Genomic DNA, 19,789 nt, shown 5'->3' with positions numbered 1-19,789 from the left:
CAGGATTTTCACAGCAGATGTTGCTGCTGCGGAAATTCTGAGTGTGAACAGAGCAGCAAAATCCCATTGAGGTCAATGGGACTGCTGCTGCGGAATGTCTGTGTGAATTCTGCCTTAGTTTTTGTACCAAAGTTCAGCAGAGATCGCCATGTTACAGCCTTTGGCTGTCCGGGCATGCTGAGAGTTGTAGTTTGGCCACAGCTGGAGGCACCCTGGTTGGGAAACACTGCAATAGATCTAACAAACTTCCAATCCAATGCACTCGATGGTGGACACATATAGCAGGCAGCATACAGCTCCCTCTGAAGTCACAGTCCTTATCACCAGCTAGTCTAAACCCGAACAACCAGGCCCATAGAAAGATAAGGAACAGGGCTACAGATAGAGGCTCTCTACATATATATATATACCATGAAGGACGTGCAGCCTTGGGCTGTCAATATGCAACTGCTCTTCTATCTCACGGCCAATAACCTAGTCACCTATACACACGCAAACGTGTTATATAGTGGCAAAGGTGGAAAACAATGGCCTAGAGGACGACATGTTCTGTGTAACACGGCAAAAAGTCACCACACAGACCATCCTGATCTAGTGCAACAGGATCAAAAATAACACCTCAGAGAAATAGATAGAAGACTCTAAGGATATAGGTATAATGGTGACCAACATGGCCACCATTATATAGTGCTGGGCGGTATACCGGTTCATACCGAATACCAACATTTTTGTGCTGCACGATATGAATTTTAACCGATACCGCAATACCTGTTTGGCCCCTCGGGAATGAATTGTCAGCCCAGGGCTGCGCTGTCCCTACATCGTGGAACTAATCACATGTCACCCGCGAGCGCTGCCCCCATCGGGGTAAATAATCACATGTCACCCGCAAGCGCTGCCCTCCTCGTCCTCCTGTTTGTTGCGGCCGCTGACACTCTATACCAGTGGTCTACAACCTGCGGACCTCCAGATGTTGCAAAACTGCAACTCTCAGCATGCCCGGACAGCCATGCTGGGAGTTGTAGTTCTGCAACATCTGGAGGTCCGCAGGTTGAAGACCACCGCTTTATACTGTGCGGTATCCCTATGCCCGGGCTGCAAAAAAATAAACAAAATAAACTTTAAACTCGCCTCCCGTTGGTCCAGTACCGGCCTCACCTGCTTCTTGGGGACGGGAACATCGGACAGCCTGTCACCAGCCGCAGCGATGTTCCGCCCCCGCCAGTGATAGGCTGAACCCACTGTTATGTAATAAGCCGGCCAGAGCTCCGTACATCGCTGCGGCCGGTGATAGGCTGACTGCTGTCCGAGGTTCCGGTCCCAACCGTAAGGCCGACATTGGAACGTGTTAGTTTATTTTGTTTACCTTTTGCAGCCCAGGCATGGGGATACAGCATAGTGTGTCAGCACCGACGGCCGCAACGAACAGGAGGACAAGGAGGGCAGCGCTTGCAGGTGACATGTGAGTATTTACCCCGATGGGGGCAGCACTGGGCTGATAATTTAGGGGGGGAGGGGAGGAGGAGGAAATACCATTATATACAGTGGAACCGCCAAAAGTTACAAAGATACCGCGATACACACATTTGGTCATACCGCCCAGCCCTACCATTATAACACGAGGTAGCCACAGTCCTCAATAGTGAATCCACCAGGATGACAGAAGTACGTGAGCAGGGGTTGTAAGCTGCAGAATCAAAACAGACAAGAAAAACATGGGGCTTTCTTTCTGACATGGTGCCAATCTAGTCCATGGCTTGGGACCATTGCATTCATCTGTCTGTATGAAACCATGAGAAAAACCTTGTAACAAATGGTACGGACCCACACACTTTTCCACCATAAGGTGATTTTAGTACTTACCGGCCAGAACCAGGTATTTCCTGTAGGATTTTGTTCTCTAAACTACACATCCCATAGTTCCATGCTTGTAAGTTTGAGGTCACTTTCCTTCCTCCCACACATCAGCCACTCCACCCATTGAAACACAGTGTTTTCTAACCAGGGGGCCTAGGGCTGTTGCATAATTCAAGCAGGACAGGCTCCCTCTGATCACCTGACATGAATAATTCTTTATGCTGTTAAAAATAAATATTGGGGCGATATTCACAGAAGAATTGCGAGACCACCATCAGACACAGGTACAGACACTATATTATGAAATCCACTAACTTTACAGCCCCTGTAGCATAGTAAAAAAAATTCCTGGAATACCCCTTTAAAGGGGTATTCCAAGCAAAAACATCTTTTCCCCTAATGCAAGGATAGGGAATAAGATGTCTGATTGCGGGGGGCCCGCCGCTGGGACCCCCCCACGATCTCCCTGCAGCACCCGCATTCTATGCGTAGCTGCGTCTGAAGTTTTGGAAACCTCCGGGCTTCAGAGACGGTGACATGACGCCACGCCCCCTCCATTCATTTCTATGGGAGGGGGGTGTAACGGCCGCAACACCCCCTCCCATAGACATGAATGGAGGGGGCGTGGCGTGAAGTCACGTCCCCGTCTCGGAAGCCCAGAGGTTTCCGAAACTTAAGACGCTGCTACGCATAGAATGCGGGTGCTGCAGGGAGATCGTGAGGGGTCCCAGTGGCGGGCCCCCCGCAATCAGACATCTTATCCCCTATCCTTTCGATAGGGGATATGTTTTTGCCCGGAATACCCCGTTAAGGGTCTATTCACACGTACAGTATTCTGCGAAGATTTGTTCAGTCATTTAGTTTACATTGGAATCTGCAACAGAAAATCCTGCACATGAAATGTGCCCAGAATACTGTAAGTGTGAATAAACCATAAAGGAGCACCATATTACTGATCTGTATAACCCAGATGCACAATACACTCCTGTACAGGCTCTAAAAAGGTGTTTTCCAGGGAAATTCTATTTATGGCCTATCCACATTAATAGTATTGGTGTCTCCAGCTTCTAAAAGGTCAAAAACAGCTCAAATCTATTGTAGCATAAAGAGTACCTGGCACCAAACTAAACTTTTAATATATTGTTTCTTATGTAATTATAAGACACTTTGCTATTTACTTACTGTTAAAATTCTCAATCTTTATATGTTTTTAATGTGATTGAAAAAAACTGCCACTAGGTGGCTCTGTTCTGTTCCCTGTGCAAGTCAAACAGTTAGTTTGGTCTCCTCCCGGCCTGGCAGAAGTCCAAACTCAGGATGTGCGTGCAGGGCATGGTGAGGCACAGCTCACGCAGGCTTCAGTGACATCACACCTGCTGGAGAACACCCACTTTCTCCTGCCGGGAGCTCACACAATGTGAGCAAGGGGAAAGGTAGGATACAGAGCTTTTTAAAGCTTGGGGAAAAAAATGTAAGGGCAGGAGGGGTGTTAGGAGTAGGTAGGGGATATCATCTGAGGTAGGTTAGAAAATATGGTTTGATGACAGGTACTCTTTAAAAGGGTAAATACAAAAACAATAAAACAGCAAATGAAACTCCAACACATTTCGGTCCTATATGGTTCTTAATCATGGCATATGATTAAGAACACAGGATAGGCCAAACAATGGGACTCTGCTGTAACAGAATTTCTGAGTAGAATATTTATGCCGGATTCAGCCATGTGAACATGACCTTAAATGATGGGCCCCATTGACTTTCGCAATCTTTGTTTGGTTTCCAGAATGGTGTCAATATTTTACCAGCCGCTCTAATATGCCCTGTATTGTTGGATAGAATCTGCAATGTGAACACGACCTTACATTGCTTGGATACTTTTCTACAAATTAGGTGCCACAACAATGTTCCGTGACAGGTGGAATGCGGGAGACATTCAGCTCCCCCACCCCAATTCTTTGCATTTGCCTTGTTGGTCATTTCTTAGGCTGTTTTCACACTATAGAATTCTCAGTTTTAAAGATCTGTTATAATGACCCGTTAACAAAACCATTAAAAACGTCCGTTTCAAAATCCCATTATAGTCTATGGGATTTTTACATTACCCGTTTTAACCCGTCATAGCCCGTTATTAATAACGGACGTTATTTTGTCCAGTCACAAAATAGCGTCCCAGTGGTCAGACCCCCCCCCCCACGATCTATAACTTATCCCGTATCCTTCGGATAGAGGATAAGTTATATCCCACTTCAGTATTCCTTTAATGATAATACAAACTCATTTTTTGGGGGGGGGGTTGGCCACAGGTCCTCTTTATGGCCCCATTCATACCAAGTTTTGTGCAAACATTTTGCTTCACATTAGAAAGGTAATGCTGATAGCCCAATGTGTTGCCAGCAGGCCTGTTGACTTTAATGGGCCAAAGGTAGTTTAGCAGTGACTACGTTCAGTCTATTTGCAGAATGTATCATTTTTTTAGTGCGGTACTCCTGGTCCACCACATTTTTTTTAAATTTTTTTTTTAGACCCACATTGAAACAGGATACGTTTGGGAAATGGACTAAATTTAGTCCATATTAAAAATACTTTGACCCATTAAAGTCAATAAGCCTTTGGGCATCGTGTTAGGCTACAAGTCCACCTTGCTAACATATTGCTCGACATGTAAAGTGAATTCAAACTAATATTAAAAGCAAATTTCTATGCAAACTGACACCTGCTCAAAAGCTGTATAACTTTTCAATTATACAGAGATTAAAGTGTCCCTGTAATTTACAAACACAACTTTTTATGTGTCAAATGTTGTGATTGGTCGGGATCTCGCAGCTTAGACCCCTATTGATCATTCCATCTACTGAGGAGAATGCCCTGTAGCGCACTCCCCTCCCCACCTCGCAGTGATCTCCATCCTGGTTCACTGGATGGCCCCGTTTACGTAACTCGGGGACGATCTATGAAATAGAGTGTTGCGAGTCGGGGAGTGAAGCGCGCTATTGAGAAAAGTGGTTTTAAAAGACGGACACTTGGAACTATATTGAGAAATCTGAAAATAGCCTTTAAACACCTATATAGTCTAGTGATGACAAATGTCAGATACTAATGATGCTTTTAAAGGGGTACTCCGGTGGAATTATTATTATTTTTTTTTTTAAATGAACTGGTGCCAGTATGTTAAACAGATTTGTAAATTACTTCTATTAAAAAAAAAAAATCTTCACCCTTCCAGTACTTTTTAGCAGCTGTATGCTACAGAGAAAGTTCTTTTCTTTTTGAATTTCTTTTTTGTCTTGTCCACAGTGCTCTCTGCTGACACCTCTGTCTGTGTCGGGAACTGTCCAGAGCAGCATAGGTTTGCAATGGGGATTTTCTCCTGCTCTGGACAGTTCCTGATACGGGCATCAGGTGTCAGCAGAGAGCATTGGAGAAAACAAAAAAAAAATTTCAAAAACAAAAAGAATTTCCTCTGTAGCATACAGCTGCTAAAAAGTACTGGAAGTCTTAAAGGAGTTATCCAGGAAAAAACTTTTTTTATATATCAACTGGCTCCAGAAAGTTAAACAGATTTGCAAATGATTTCTATTTAAAAATCTTAATCCTTTCAGTACTTATGAGCTTCTGAAGTTAAGGTTGTTCTTTTCTGTCTAAGTCCTCTCTGATGACACATGTCTTGGGAACCACCCAGTTTAGAAGAGGTTTGCTATGGGGATTTGCTTCTAAACTGGGCGGTTCCCAAGTTTTTTCCTGGATAACCCCTTTAAGATTTTTTTTAATAGAATTCATTTACAAATCTGTTTAACTTCCTGGCACCAGTTCATAAAAAAAATAAAAAAGAATGTTTTCCACCGGAGTACCCCTTTAACATGAGGTTGGTGAAGATCACCCTACCTGTATTTCAGTCTTAGTTACTGGCTGTCATGATCAGGCAAAAGATGGCCAAAAAGAGGAGGGTGATGGGGCACAATGAGCACTATTTCATGCAGAAAATCCCTTTAGTTTCCTTCTAGTGAACAGAACCTCAGGAAACCCTTGCCGGTTTATAATATGAAGCCAAAAGTTATTCATCCATGACACATCTGCTACAGCTGATCCTGTAAAACAAGCGATTATTCCCCTAATAGCACATTTAGGGTTAGCGTGTAGCAAGGGTCAGACAACCATTGCGTCAGCAATTACCTCAATGCAGATCAGATGCCTGGGGCTTAGCAAATATACATGATCTAGAGCAGTGTTTCCCAACCAGGGCGCCTCCAGCTGTTGCAAAAATACAACTCCCTTCATGCCCAGACAGCCAACGGCTGTCCGGGCATGCTGGGAGTTTTAGTTTTGCAACAGCTGGAGGCACCCTGGTTGGGAAACACTGCCCTGAGCACTGATTTACCATAAGCTGATACTAACACTTTGGCTGTCCGGGCATGCTGGGAGTAGTAGTTTTGCCACAGGAGGCACCCTGGTTGGGAAACCCTGCTCTGAGCACCGATTTATCATGCGGATCAGATGCCTGGGGCTTAGCAAATATACATGATCTAGAGCAGTGTTTCCCAACCAGGGCGCCTCCAGCTGTTGCAAAACTACAACTCCCGTTGGCTGTCCGGCCATGCTGGGAGTTGTAGTTTTGCAACAGCTGGAGGCGCCCTTTTTGGGAAACACTGCTCTGAGCACCGATTTATCATGCGGATCAGATGCCTGGGGCTTAGCAAATATACATGATCTAGAGTAGTGTTTCCCAACCAGGACGCCTCCAGCTGTTGCAAAACTACAACTCCCGTTGGCTGTCCGGGCATGCTGGGAGTTGTAGTTTTGCAACAGCTGGAGGCGCCCTGGTTGGGAAACACTGCTCTAGACACGTGAGGCAGCAAGAGGACTAGCCACAGACATGCAATCTCTAAGTACTTGGCATATCAGTGCTCTTCAATGGTTGACCCCAGAAAACTGTACACTGGGATCTGTTTTAACTTGCGATGGAATAGAAGGCGGCTGGTGAACGGCAGCAATCCCATGGAGACATCTCTATGGCACCAACAGCGACATACAAACACAAGTAAATTACAACTCTTGCTATACAAAGCTGCATATTGTCTCCCGACATGGTGACCTGTGATTTCCACTCTTGAAGTGCCGGAATGAATAACCGTGGAGATCATTACATGAATTCATTGTGTATATCAGAAGTGAGAATATAAGAGCGGTTTTCCATAATCCATCCAGGTATCAGGCGTGACCTCCCGTCAGTGCAGACAATACACTCTCCTTCTCCCGCGTCTTACTTCCGCTCACTCTTGGTGAATATTTCCGCCTTTTCCCATTCTCCGACGATCGGCAGCCATCCTTACCTTGTGGACACTCTTAGGGTTCTCCAGCCATGCATAGTACATCTCCTCCACGTAATTCGAACTAGTCCCACTAAGAAAAGGCTCTGCGGCCACAGGTGTACTAAGGCACCTGAGTGGCTGAAACGTCCTTGGGGCCGCAGGCCGACTGTGTTTCAATGACCGAACAGTCTGAGAGGCCGTCAGAGGCCTTAGTTTAGCAGCACAAGTCCTTAAGCTATACATGGTTGTGTCCTTGTGGGAGACCAATTACCAGAACCTAGAAAAGAGAAGAAACAAGTCAGTGCACACATTCACCGTACAGACCCATGATGTATAATACACCTAATATCTTTACCAGGGATCCTGGATGAGCTCTTATCAAGCAGTGGTGCTCGCCAACAGTGTGCACAGCACTTTATACAAAAGCAGCGAAACAGGCAACGAACAATGGTCACAAAGCGGGATGTACTAGATTGTTGCTGCTTTCTGATAAAAAATGTGCTAAAGTCTGTCACTGACCGTCCAGAACTGGATGAAACTGCAAAACCTCAGTCTAAAGTTTATCCAGAGCAAGAAGTAAAAATAAGAGAACATACAAAGAACATCAATTATATCCATTACATATACGAAAGTACTATAGTAAGAGTACGTTCACACGGGGGGGATTTATTTGTGGGTTAACGTCTGCGTATTAGAAAGGGGGCTATCCGCAGCAGATTTTCCGCTGCATAATTTCTGCTGTGGAAAATCCGCCAGACCCTACTGGCTTCAATGGGGCTTGCAGGGGATTTTCCGCAGCGGAAAATCTGCTGCAGACAACTGCAAAGAGCCCGTCCCCTTTCAAATAAGCAGCGGGAAACCCGCAAATAAATCCGCCCGTTTGAACGTACCCTAAGGATGTTTCCTGAAGTTCAGACTAGATGGACTGGAGAATAATACGCACAATAAGGGCCCGTTCACACTACTGAAAATCACATTACTGAATCTCCGCCCGGAGACATTTCAGTCATAAATTCCATCTGCTAGAGGCACTGACTGAGCCAGACGGCACTAGGATCACTTGGACATGCGCAGTCACCATAGCTGGCAATGCATTTCCAGAATTTTAATTGTGCACGGCAGCAGAATCGCATTGAAGACAATAGGAGACTGCTGCACCAGAATTTCCAAGCAGAATTTCTCGGCTCGGATGTTCCAGAGTATTTGTCGGGCTGGACCATAACATGTACCACCGGTGCTTAAAGGGGTACACCGCTGCTCAGCGTTTGGAACAAACTGTTCTGAACGCTGGAGCCAACCGTCGGGAGCTCGTGACGCCATAGCCCCCTCAATGCAAGTATACGGGAAGGGGAGTGGTGGGTGTCATGCCCCCTCCCATAGACTTGCATCGAGGGGGTGGGGCGATGACGTCACGAGCTTCCGGCGCCGACTCCAGCGTTCGGAACAGTTTCTTCCAAGTGCTGAGCAGCGGAGTACCCCTTTAATTCTTCAAGCTGGCTCCTGGATCTATATATCTGGCTTCTAAAGGCCCTTCTGAAATTATGGCATTCAAAGAATGACAGAAAATGTCCCATAGTAAGGCCCACTTTTCACATATGGTTTCCATTATAACAGGAAAGGGCAATGTGGGACCACCCCAAAAAAAAAAAAAAGACAAATGTAGCCTGGTGGACCTTACTGACTTACAATGAGGGTCCACTGGATTCTGGCATGTGTCCATGGTTTTGTTGGGAAAAATAGCATTATATCCTGTACTTTTCTTCCCGATAAATCTGACAGAACTATCGACAGAACCTGTGAGGGTAGCAGGGCTCAAGTCCTGCAGGAACGCATTGGTAACTGAGTTCCTGCACTTATTTCACAGCAGGAGCACCGTTCCCACTAGCAGGGCCCTGCAGGACAGCTCATGAATGGAAATCTTGGGCGAGTTCCCACACTTTTTTTTTCCAGGACTTGACCTCTGGATGGTAGTGTGAACATAACCTAAAGCTCAGCTTCGCACTTGGGTGTCTTGCCTTTTAGAGTATCAGTATTAACTACTAAGTGTCATTTCTAATTGTTGTTGGTTTTTAACAGCCCTTAAAATGTATCCCTTATCCACAGGATAAGGAATAAGCAGGTGATTGTGTGGGGGTCTGACCTCTGTAACCCTGTGATCTCCAAAGCACTGTACTGTGATATCTCCGGTGTTTCTACAGACATCTCACGGAGGGCATGCCAACCCCACCACTCCACACAGGTGGGAAGATTCAGGGACCCATTCTGGAAATTGCAGAGGTCCCAGAGGTGGGATCCCCTGCAATCACTTATTCCCTATGCTGTGGATTTTAGGCAGAAAAAGTGTTACTCCTATGTAACCAACAAACAATCACACACAAAAAATATGTCATAAAATCATAATGACACATTATGCATGTTTTTAGTATGATAGGTTTCAATAGAAAAATTGTTTTATGACACTTTTTTTGGGATGTATAGAATTGGTCTTAACGAGAGGAACACGATCCCCACTCAATGTAAAGTCAGCCAAGAATGCAAAGGACTCGTCTATCTACCGGCCGCATCGGAGCTGTAAGAATATACCCGAGCTGCAGTCATAGGACACGGCTGACGCTGCACCGTGAAACATGCACCGGAGCTGAACAAACAAGAAGTCCACAGAGATCACTGGTTCCCTAGATAAGGACTAATAAACTGTGCCGCTCCATATAACTAGAAGTCAGCCCTTTTACAAGAGTACATTCACAAGGGTAACATATAGGGCAATGCCATAAAAAGACAATTCTCTAATATACGTTCTGGGATCCAGTTCACACAGACTGCAGCAGATCCATACGTCTTCCTGATACAGAAGTGCCCACCATAGACAGCATCTGCTGTGTTCCCATTATTGGGAACTGCAAGTAAAGCCCCTTCAAGCTGAAAATGCATTAACATTATAGTCTATGGAGGTGGTTGGCTTCTAAAAACAGCGCCCCACCTGTCCACAGGATGTGTGTAGTATTGTATTTCATCTCCATTACAATGAATGAGGATTTGATGCAATATCACATACAACCTGTGGACAGGTGTGGCACTGTTTTTGGAAGAAAGCAGCCATGTTTTTCTACTCCTAGATACCTGTAAATCTTGGGTGGAGATTGAAAGATAAGGTTTAGATCAGTTCCACATACCCCAAACCCTCCATTGTTTTACTGAACCTGACTGATCCCAGCTAAGTTTAGGAGAACTGGGGGCATTGTGTTGTTGTAGATTATGTAATATGGAAGCTAAAACACAGTCTTTCAAAACTGAGCTTGAGATTAATAGGGGATCATCCAGCATTTTGAAAAAAATTCCTATCCTGCTTGGGCTGAGGGAAACAAAATTACCAAAACCTATATTAACCTCCCTGTCCCCTGTAGCTCCCATTTGTCTCTTTCCAGTCCTCCGATCTCATCTTCCGGCTTCCAAAACGATTCAGACTCAAAGCAGGACCTGCCAGCTCAGCCAATCACTAGCCACAGTGGTTTTCCTTCTCCCCAGTGATTGGCTGTGCGGGCAGGTCCTGCTCTGAGTGCTCATTGTGGATCGCAAACAGGAGATGCAGGGGACCGGGCTAGGTAAGTATAGGTTTTATTTTTCTTTCTATTTTCTCCTGACCCCAGCAGGATATCATTTTTTGCAAAACACTGCATAAGTCTTTTTAAGAGCACCTCAGCAGCTCCTCATTTTAAGTGCTCAGACCTGTTGACCAAATGAAGACTGTCTACCTATTGCTGTTTTCTCAAACATGTGGTTCTTTAGTGGCTACAAAACTACAACCACCATCATGCAGCTTCACTTTAAAACCATGCTAAATGCGCATGGACATATCCATGATCAGGCCGATCCTCAATGCACTTAGTCTATTTTCAGACCTCTTCTATCCTACAGGGTGGAAACATAAGAATGTCATTGAGGTGATAAATGTGAGTGTACGGCAGAATCCGCAGTCATTTCCTGCCTGAGTGCCCATATCTATCTGCCCCGCACCACTGACCTCAGCCCTCACACCGCTGTGGGCCACACATCCATCAATGTAAGTTATAGCTGTTATTTCATTTCCATCACGATGGGACCCCCTTATCAATGCCCCATACCTAACAATAAGACCTGCAGGATTGAGAGTCATAACAATAGGAATCTTCACAGATAGTGGTAATAGGGATCGACAGATATCGATTTTTTAGGGCCGATACCAATAATCTGCGACCTTTCAGGCAGATAGCCGATAACTTATACCGATATTCCGGTATAAGTTTTCGGCCATTTGCCTGGCAAGGCCCCTCCCCCCCCCCCCCCCCCCCCAGATCAATTATTTAAAGCGGGCGCTTTAAATCAATGAACTGCAGCAACTTTTGCGGGGCCAGAGACCGCCACCGCCGCCCGCTTCTCTCCCCCTGCCTGTCCTGGGGTCCTCCCTAGTCCAACCACCACCACCGCTGCCCCATTGCCTTCCCCCATCCCCCGTTTTATTACCTGTTCCCGGGGCCCGCGCTACTTCTGGCCCCGGCGGCATCCTGAGCTGTCACTGTGCGCACTGACGGTGATGTCGCGTTGAGGACGTCACTCAACATTGCGCTGTGCAGCGCACAGGACACCGCAGGAGCCAGAAGTAGTGTGGACCCCGGTAATTATAAAACCAGGGATGAGGGAGGCAATGGGGCAACAGTGGTGGCAGTCGTCTCTGGCCGGGGCATTATCGGCAAGGTAATTACCGATACCGATAATGTCCAAAATCGTGCATATCGGCCGATAATATCGGCCAAACCGATAATCGGACAATCCCTACTGGGTAATAATGCAATGGTGAAACTTGTCCAATGAGTATAATACTTCTATGGTGGAGTAGAGTATGGAGAGATTGATGGAGATAACATGGCCAAACCAACATTACATTGCATGTGTATGGGCACCATTATATACATCAGGTAAATAGCTGGCTTTAGTATGGCCATAGACGTGTGGTGGATGAGGTAAAACGTCTATTTCAGGATATGCTTGCAGAAATGGCTACTCACTCCCCCCCCCCACCCACTTACTAACTCGCTCTCTCCCATTGGGTTTATCCAATCGTGTTTGAAAGAATGTGTAGAAGATGGCGTTTCCAGAGAGACTCCACCCAAAATGATGAGACCCACGTGATGGACGAGGAACGCCTACAGATGGAAGAAACCTATCACAAGGACAGCTGTTCATGACATATTACAGACTATATAAACCTTTGTAATTGTTTCAAATACAGGAAGTATCATTCATCTGAACAGTGTGTCAGGGTGATTTCTTCTCTCATACGTATGCTGATTCTGACACCTTATTAGGAAGGGGGCGGTCGGGTTGTGATCCATTAAACATGGAATACAGCTTTATATGCATGCCCGGTTGTCCTCAATAAGGAGATGGGAATAAGCCGCAGCTAGATTCCTCTCTGTAAGTGGATTTTATCGTGTAGAAAGAGGATCAGACATGTTCAATTTCAACATTCCTGGCCAATCCGTCTGTCCTAAAGTCAAGACACATCAGCCATATCTACATGAGATCAGTCCTGGACAGGAAAGCTATACTTTACCATTCCCTAATGAATTGTCTAGCCCCATCTCTCCCTTCCCTCATGCCTGTGGTGTGGACAATAACCTGGTATGTTGTCGTGTGGTCACTCCAGGAGTATATACTGCTGAGTGATGGGTTCCTTCAGCTCTGGATCAGCGACCCCACAGAGCTCAGTCAGCACAGTCTCTATTACTTCCGTGTTTCTTGCATCTTCCTAATAGACACTTCTAAGTATTCTCGAGTCATCCCTCACGTGTCATGTTCTACTCCTCAGGCACATGACTTTACCATAATGAACAACATCATCATTAACCATACATGTGCCTTGAGTCTGAGCTACATGAAAACTTACAATCTAACAAAAAAAAAAAAAAATTCCACCCAAAGTAAAAGAATAAAGTAAATACAAGTCCTTGTGTCTATCCACAGGATGGGCATAACTAGCTGATTGGTGGTGGAGAGCCCACTGGGACCTCCACTAATCCAGAGTATGGAGGGCAAATGTACCCAAAGTCAAAGAAGCGGAAGCGCACATGCTGGTTTGCCAACCCCATTCAATCTCTATGGGAATTGTGAAAATAGTGCTTGTCCCATAGAGAGTGAAAGCAGCAGCAGAGCAGGCCACCCAGAAGACAAGATTGTTCTAATGATCGTGGTGGTCCCACCATTCAGCTACTTATCCTCCAAAATCCCTTTAAAAAGGGGTACTCCGCCCCTAGACATCTTATCCCTAATACAAAACATAGGGGATAAGATCTCTGATAGCGGGGGTCCCGACTCCCGCCGCTGGGGACCCCCGCCATCTCACCTGCAGCACCCCGTGTCATCTGCAGTCACACCCTCTCCCATAAACTTGTATTAAGGGGGCGGGGCATAATGTAATAAGGAGGTGGGGTTGTGATGTCACCATACTCCGGCCCCTGTATCGCCCGTCATCAGGCATGGAGCGAAGTTCGCTCCGTGCAGCAAGTGACACAGGGTGCTAACAGGAGAGATCGTTGGGGTTCCCAGTGGCGGGACCCCCGCGATCAGACATCTTTTCCTTTGGATAGGGGATAAGATGTCTGGGGGCAGAGTACCCCTTTAAGGCTGTTTCAAGGTCAAAGCTGGCTGACAACCAATACAGCTCAGTCAGCACACATCTTCTGACGAGACCAGTGGTCTCTAAACTGTGGACCTACAGCTGTTTCAAAAACTACAACTCCCAGCATGCCCAGACAGCCTTCGGCTGTCTGGGCATGCTGGGAGTTGTAGTTTTGCAACAGCTGGAGGTCCACAGTTTGGAGAACATTGGACTAATTGGACTAGACATTACAGAGAACAAGATATAAATATATTTTTTTCTTATTCGAGGGCCCAAGCAGCCAACTACTCGACAAAGCAGTGATGAACCATCCATACTGACATCACCAATGCAGAACGGGCACCTTTCTAGTATTAAAAGGTAGATTTTAACCTTAGATGGAATTGTTCTTTATAAAACTCTCCTAGATGTATATTACTGCAGTCACAGCAACCATTCATGTGTGAAGCCCCATGGGCACAGTCCACATACATCATATTTGGCCTTCTATAAGAATATAATAGAGGGCAACCAGTCTGAATGGGCAGGATGTGTATCTGGAAGCTAAAACCGTCTACAACCTGTTTGCTTGTGCCGGAGACCTAGGCCTGACCTTGAGAGAAGGAAACACAAGGCTGAAGGGTATAAATCAGGGCTCTACTGGATTCCCTGCGGAGGACTTGTACCTGGTGTAATAGGCTTCGTACACTCCTACACGTTTTACAGTAAACCTTTCTATAGCGTAGCCTGCAATGCTAGTCCGTAATACAATATAGATACACAGATGTGTGCCTGTCTGATAGGAGCCAAAAGGACACTCATTGGGCCTCCGATGGATGAATGAACCCCTGTTGATTGATACACTTGGGAGGAGATTTATCAAAACCCATCCAGAGAAAAAGTTGCTGAGTTGCCCATAGCAACCAATCAGATCTCTACTTTCATTTTGCAGAGACCTTGTTAAAACTGAAAGAAGCGATCTGATTGGTTGCTATGGGCAACTGGGCAACTTTTCCTCTGCACAGGTTTGGATAAATCTCCCCCTTGGTGTGTACATTGGGAGCTCTTCCCATCATAGATCCAAATTGGGTATTGTTGAACTCGCACCTAAAGTATCAAGATAACATGTTAGTTAACCCCTTAGCTACCACACTAATTTTATCGCTAATCTAATGGCAGACTAATGTCCCCAACCCTGTGCTCTTCACCACACAAAGTGGTGTCCTAATGTTTGGGTTTCTACTACTGTATCTACACAGTGATCCCTCAACTTACAATGGCCTCAACATACAATAGTTTCAACATACAATAGTCTTTTCTGGACCATTGTAACTTTAAACCAGACTAAACATACAATTCTACAGACAGTCCAGATCTGTGCCACGAGTCAATGACTGGTTGAACCGACCAATCAGAATGGACATTTTACTGGTAAAACCCCTGTATTCCTGAAGCGTATGCACTGAATTCCATTCTGGTGGCGCCCCCCTACAGTGCAGGGAGGTATTACATGTTCTGTACTACTCTTTACCTGTGCCAGGGTTAGCTGCTCCTTTGGACACCAGGTGAGGGCGCCTCCATTTGACTTTTTAGGACACTGTGTACTGTACTGAAGAAGCTCCTGTCCTCTACATAGATGTGATTTTCAGCTCCCAGCAGATCTTTCTTACTTTTATATGTAAGGATTTGCTTTATCTGTATTAGTTATCCATTTATTTTTCTTGAATCCTCACTTTTTCCTATTTTTGGATGACATTTTCGTGGCTTCAGAACCAATTACCAGGTTTCCATGGAGTTATGGTCTCAACATACAATGGCCGTCCTGGAACCGATTCATATTGTAACTTGAGGGACCACTGTAGTTCTTACTGCCGGGCCAGGAAACTACAGGCTTCAGAAATACACCAAAAGGCAGAAGGACAAGAAACATGACCTCCCATGGCGGGGAATACGTGGGTAAAATAGCCTGCAGCTGCTCTGCTCCAGGTGCCCATGACAAGACCGTCCCAAGGACATGTCACTTATTTTCATCTCCTTACAAAGGGAAGAAAACTTGCATCTAGTTTGTTGCATTGAGCGACACAGACACTTGTTGTTAGGATGTGTCTGTAAGAGGCCCATTGTGCGACTCCAAATCACCATTCACATCAATTGCCAGGAACATAAAGAGCGGACAGAAACACACACAAAGCCACACATCTCAATGACCACAACTAAGTAAGTTACATTTTTAGGAATACTATAGCGACCCGGCTTTTAAGATTTGCCCTACTCTGGGGCAGGATGTGGACACTGAAGTGCAAAGATAAGACATAAAACCAAGAAACTACCTGCACACATCACTGAAGATTTTCCGTTTGGAATTCATTCTGAGCTAAATCCACTTGCAGCAGAATCCCATAGATACAACGTTTCAAGCAGGCATGATTATCTCCAGCACGGGAGATGTAGGCCACACGCTGGGCAGTGCAGATGCCAAGGCTATCGTACCACATCCAGTGAGTTCCGTGCACATGCCCTTTTCTGATGAATGGGACTTGTGCACAGAACTTTCTGGGCGTGACACGGTTGCCTTGTATACTGTACTGCCTAGGGCGGCCTGCGTCTCCTTACACTGAAGCTGAAGACTGCACAGGCTTGAAACCTTGAATTTACACTTTCGGGTAGGGTCACTTGTGTAGTATTTTGCTGCTGTGCATTTTCATACCCAGTGAAGTCAAAGAGTAGCAAAACTAACTGCAGAAAATAAACAGCAAAACATGGCATATGTGACTTTACCCAAACTCTCTCTAAATAAGGCTACATGCACACCACGTTTTCCCTACGTTTTGAACCGTATACGGCTGGGGAGAGGGGGCGGAGAGTCGGGGGCGGGGCAACCGCATGCTGCCGTATGCGGTCCCCTATCTAATGTATTTCAATGAGCGACCGGAGTGAAACGCTGCCTCCAGTCGGCTCCGTTTTGCCCCGTATACGGTTTCCCGACCGGACCTACAAACGCTGTCGACAGCATTTGTAGGTCCGGTCGGGAAACCGTATACGGGCCAAAACGGAGCCGACCGGAGGCAGCATTTCACTCCGGTCGCTCATTGAAATACATTAGATAGGGGACCGCATACGGTTGCCCCGCCCCCTCTCCCCAGCCGTATACGGTTCAAAACGTAGGGAAAACGTGGTGTGCATGTAGCCTAAGAGTCTGCTGTCCATGACTTATACTATAGGCTAGTGTTTCCCAACCAGGGTGCCTCCAGGTGTTGCAAAATTACATTTTAGCAACTGTATGCTCCAGAGGAAATTCTTTTCTTTTTGAATTTCTTTTTTGTCTTGTCCATAGTGCTCTCTGCTGACACCTGATGCCCATATCAGGAATTGTCCAGAGCAGGAGAAAATCCCCATAGCAAACATATGCTGTTCTGGACAGTTCCTGATACGGGCATCAGGTGTCAGCAGAGAGCACTGTGGACAAGACAAAAAAAGAAATTCAAAAAGAAGAATTTCCTCTGTAGCATACAGCTGCTAAAAAGTACTGGAAGGGTAAAGATTTTTTAATAGAAGTAATTTACAAATCTGTGAACATTTCTAGCACCAGTTGATAAAAAATAAATAAAAAGTTTTCCCCCGGAGTACCCCTTTAATAATGTGGTAACCCTCTTCAATGGCGCTGTGTTAGAAAACACAATCCTCGCACAACACCTCCTTGTGCATACGCATACTTGTAGATTAAAGCGTATATATGACCGTCCCGGCATTAGCTACACTCCCTATTCATTACATCTATAAAAAGTATCATGTCTAATGACAGATCTGGTGTGAACAATGAAGAGTCACTAGAACCAAACATTCCTGGAGTTCCCAGTCCAAACCAGTCCCGTCCTGGTACACCCAGACCTTTACTCAGAGAACAATGCCACCTTCCTCAATGTCAGGAATGTTAAAGGGGTACTCCGGTGGAAAACATAAAAAGAAAACCGTTTTCCACCGGAGTACCCCTTTAACATTCCTGACATTGAGGAAGGTGGCATTGTTCTCTGAGTAAAGGTCTGGGTGTACCAGGACGGGACTGGTTTGGACTGGGAACTCCAGGAATGTTTGGTTCTAGTGACTCTTTGTTGTTCACACCAGATCTGTCATTAGACATGATACTTTTTATGGCTATATACACTTTAATCTACAAGTATGTGTGTGAACACAAGGAGGTGTTGTGAGAGGATTGTGTTTTCTAACACAGCGCCATTGAAGAGGGTTACCACATTATAAAAGGAGTACTCCGGGGGAAACCCTTTTATTTTTTTAATCAACTGGTGCCAGAAAGTTAAACAGATTTGTAAATTACTTCTATTAAAAAATCTTAATCCTTCCAGTACATAGCAAACCTCTCCTGCTCTGGGCAGTTCCTGACATGGACAGAGGTGTCAGCAGAGAGCACTGTGGTCAGACAGAAAAGAAATCCAAAAATGAAAGTGAGACTGACACGGCTTATTACGATTTCTGGATATGATACGATGGCATTAATGTGTCACCCTGCTACATTCTGGGGCAGGTCAATGACACAACAGATTACTCACCTTCCCAAACTATTATCTGGGACTGCCGATACCTCTACCAGGCTGGGGCTGCGCCCAAACATATGTTGGGCGTCAGGTTACGGTCCACAGTTTTGTATCAGGATCCAGAGGAAGCTGTATTGCCAGTGTGAACAGAGCCTTATTGATGAAGCACATAGCAGAGAATCAGTGTTTCCCCCAACCTGTGGCCTCTACAGCTTGTTTCAGAACAACAACTCCCAGCATGCCCGGACAGCCTTTGAGGGTTGTGGTTTTGAAAAAGCTGCAATGCAACAGATTGGAAAAGATTGGGCTAGAGGATGTATGGAAGTTTTGCAGTCTGGGAAAGCTGGGTTTCAACTTCTTAGGGCAGCGTTTCCTAACCAGGGTGCCTCCAGCTGTTGCAATACTAAAACTCTCAGCATGCCCAAACAGACTTTGGCTACCCTAGCATTCTGGGAGTTGTTATTTTGCAACAGAGGATATATGGACGTTTTGCAGTCAGGGAAAGCTGGGTTTCAACTTCTTAGGGCAGTGTTTCCCAACCAAAGTGCCTCCAGCTGTTGCAAAACTACAACTTCCAGCATGCCCGGACAGCCTTGAAGGGTTATGGTATTGCAAGAGCTGAAACGCAACAGGTTGGGTGAACACTGGGATAGAGGATATGTGCAAGCTATGCAGTCTGGGAAAGCTGGGTGACAACTGCTTAGGGCAGTATTTCCCAATCAGGGTGCCTCCAGCTGTTGCAAAACTACAACTCCCAGCATTCCCGGACAAACTTTGGCTGTCCGGGCATGCTGGGAGTTGTAGTTTTGCAACAGCTGGAAGCACCCTGGTTGGGAAACACAGTCTTAATGAACCTAGTCAGCTGTAGACAATTTGAGATAAGAGGACAACTCAGTGACTTATGTTTACTGGAGATTATTTTATTTGAAGGGGAAATAGATCCCATCAAGGGGAATTATTCCCATTTTTATAAGGAATATAGGAGTATGAGATTAGGTCAGGCTATACGGTTCCATACAACCTTGTAGTTATAAGTCAGGCATGGTGCCCGGCTATTCATGCCACCTCCTGCCAGGACTTACAATTACATAAATACCGCAGGATGTCACTTATCACATCACGGGTGAAAGTTCTTCTGTCTGTACGTCAGACTTCACGTAGAAGGACACAATGTCCAGGAGGCCTACTATGTGCATGTGTAAAAGTATATCAAGTACTGTGAAGGTCAGTGCTCTACAACCTGTGAGGCATGATGGGAGATGTAGTTTTGCAACAGCTGGAGAGCCAGTTTGGAGACAACTCCTCTAGTGTCTCTAGGATAGCGTTTCCCAACCAGGGTGACTCCAGCTGTTGCAAAACTACAACTCCCAGCATGACCGGACAGCCTTCGGCTGTCCGGTCATGCTGGGAGATGTAGTTTTGCAACAGCTGGAGGCACCCTG

At 45.7% G+C, this 19,789-nt stretch overlaps 1 protein-coding gene across 7 annotated transcripts in view; it reads right to left on the bottom strand.

The window, feature by feature from the left end:
• OGDH (oxoglutarate dehydrogenase) overlaps nucleotides 1–19,789 on the bottom strand; it is a 72,179-nt gene that overhangs the window by 49,412 nt on the left and 2,978 nt on the right. For 4 of the 7 annotated variants that reach the window (XM_056571241.1, XM_056571235.1, XM_056571239.1 and 1 more), the window contains exon 2: nucleotides 7,185–7,440. In XM_056571241.1, the coding sequence (XP_056427216.1) occupies nucleotides 7,185–7,406 (222 nt within the window). In that variant the 5' untranslated portion in view covers nucleotides 7,407–7,440. Of the gene's footprint in view, nucleotides 1–7,184; nucleotides 7,441–12,818; nucleotides 12,906–14,483; nucleotides 14,648–18,362; nucleotides 18,498–19,789 lie in introns of those variants that run through there. The other 3 variants (XM_056571238.1, XM_056571237.1, XM_056571240.1) reach the window with 3 other exon arrangements.

This window comes from Hyla sarda, chromosome 4 (genome assembly GCF_029499605.1).
Source record: "Hyla sarda isolate aHylSar1 chromosome 4, aHylSar1.hap1, whole genome shotgun sequence".
Taxonomy (NCBI): Eukaryota; Metazoa; Chordata; class Amphibia; order Anura; family Hylidae; genus Hyla; species Hyla sarda.
This window is presented reverse-complemented; position numbering and strand designations above follow the sequence as displayed.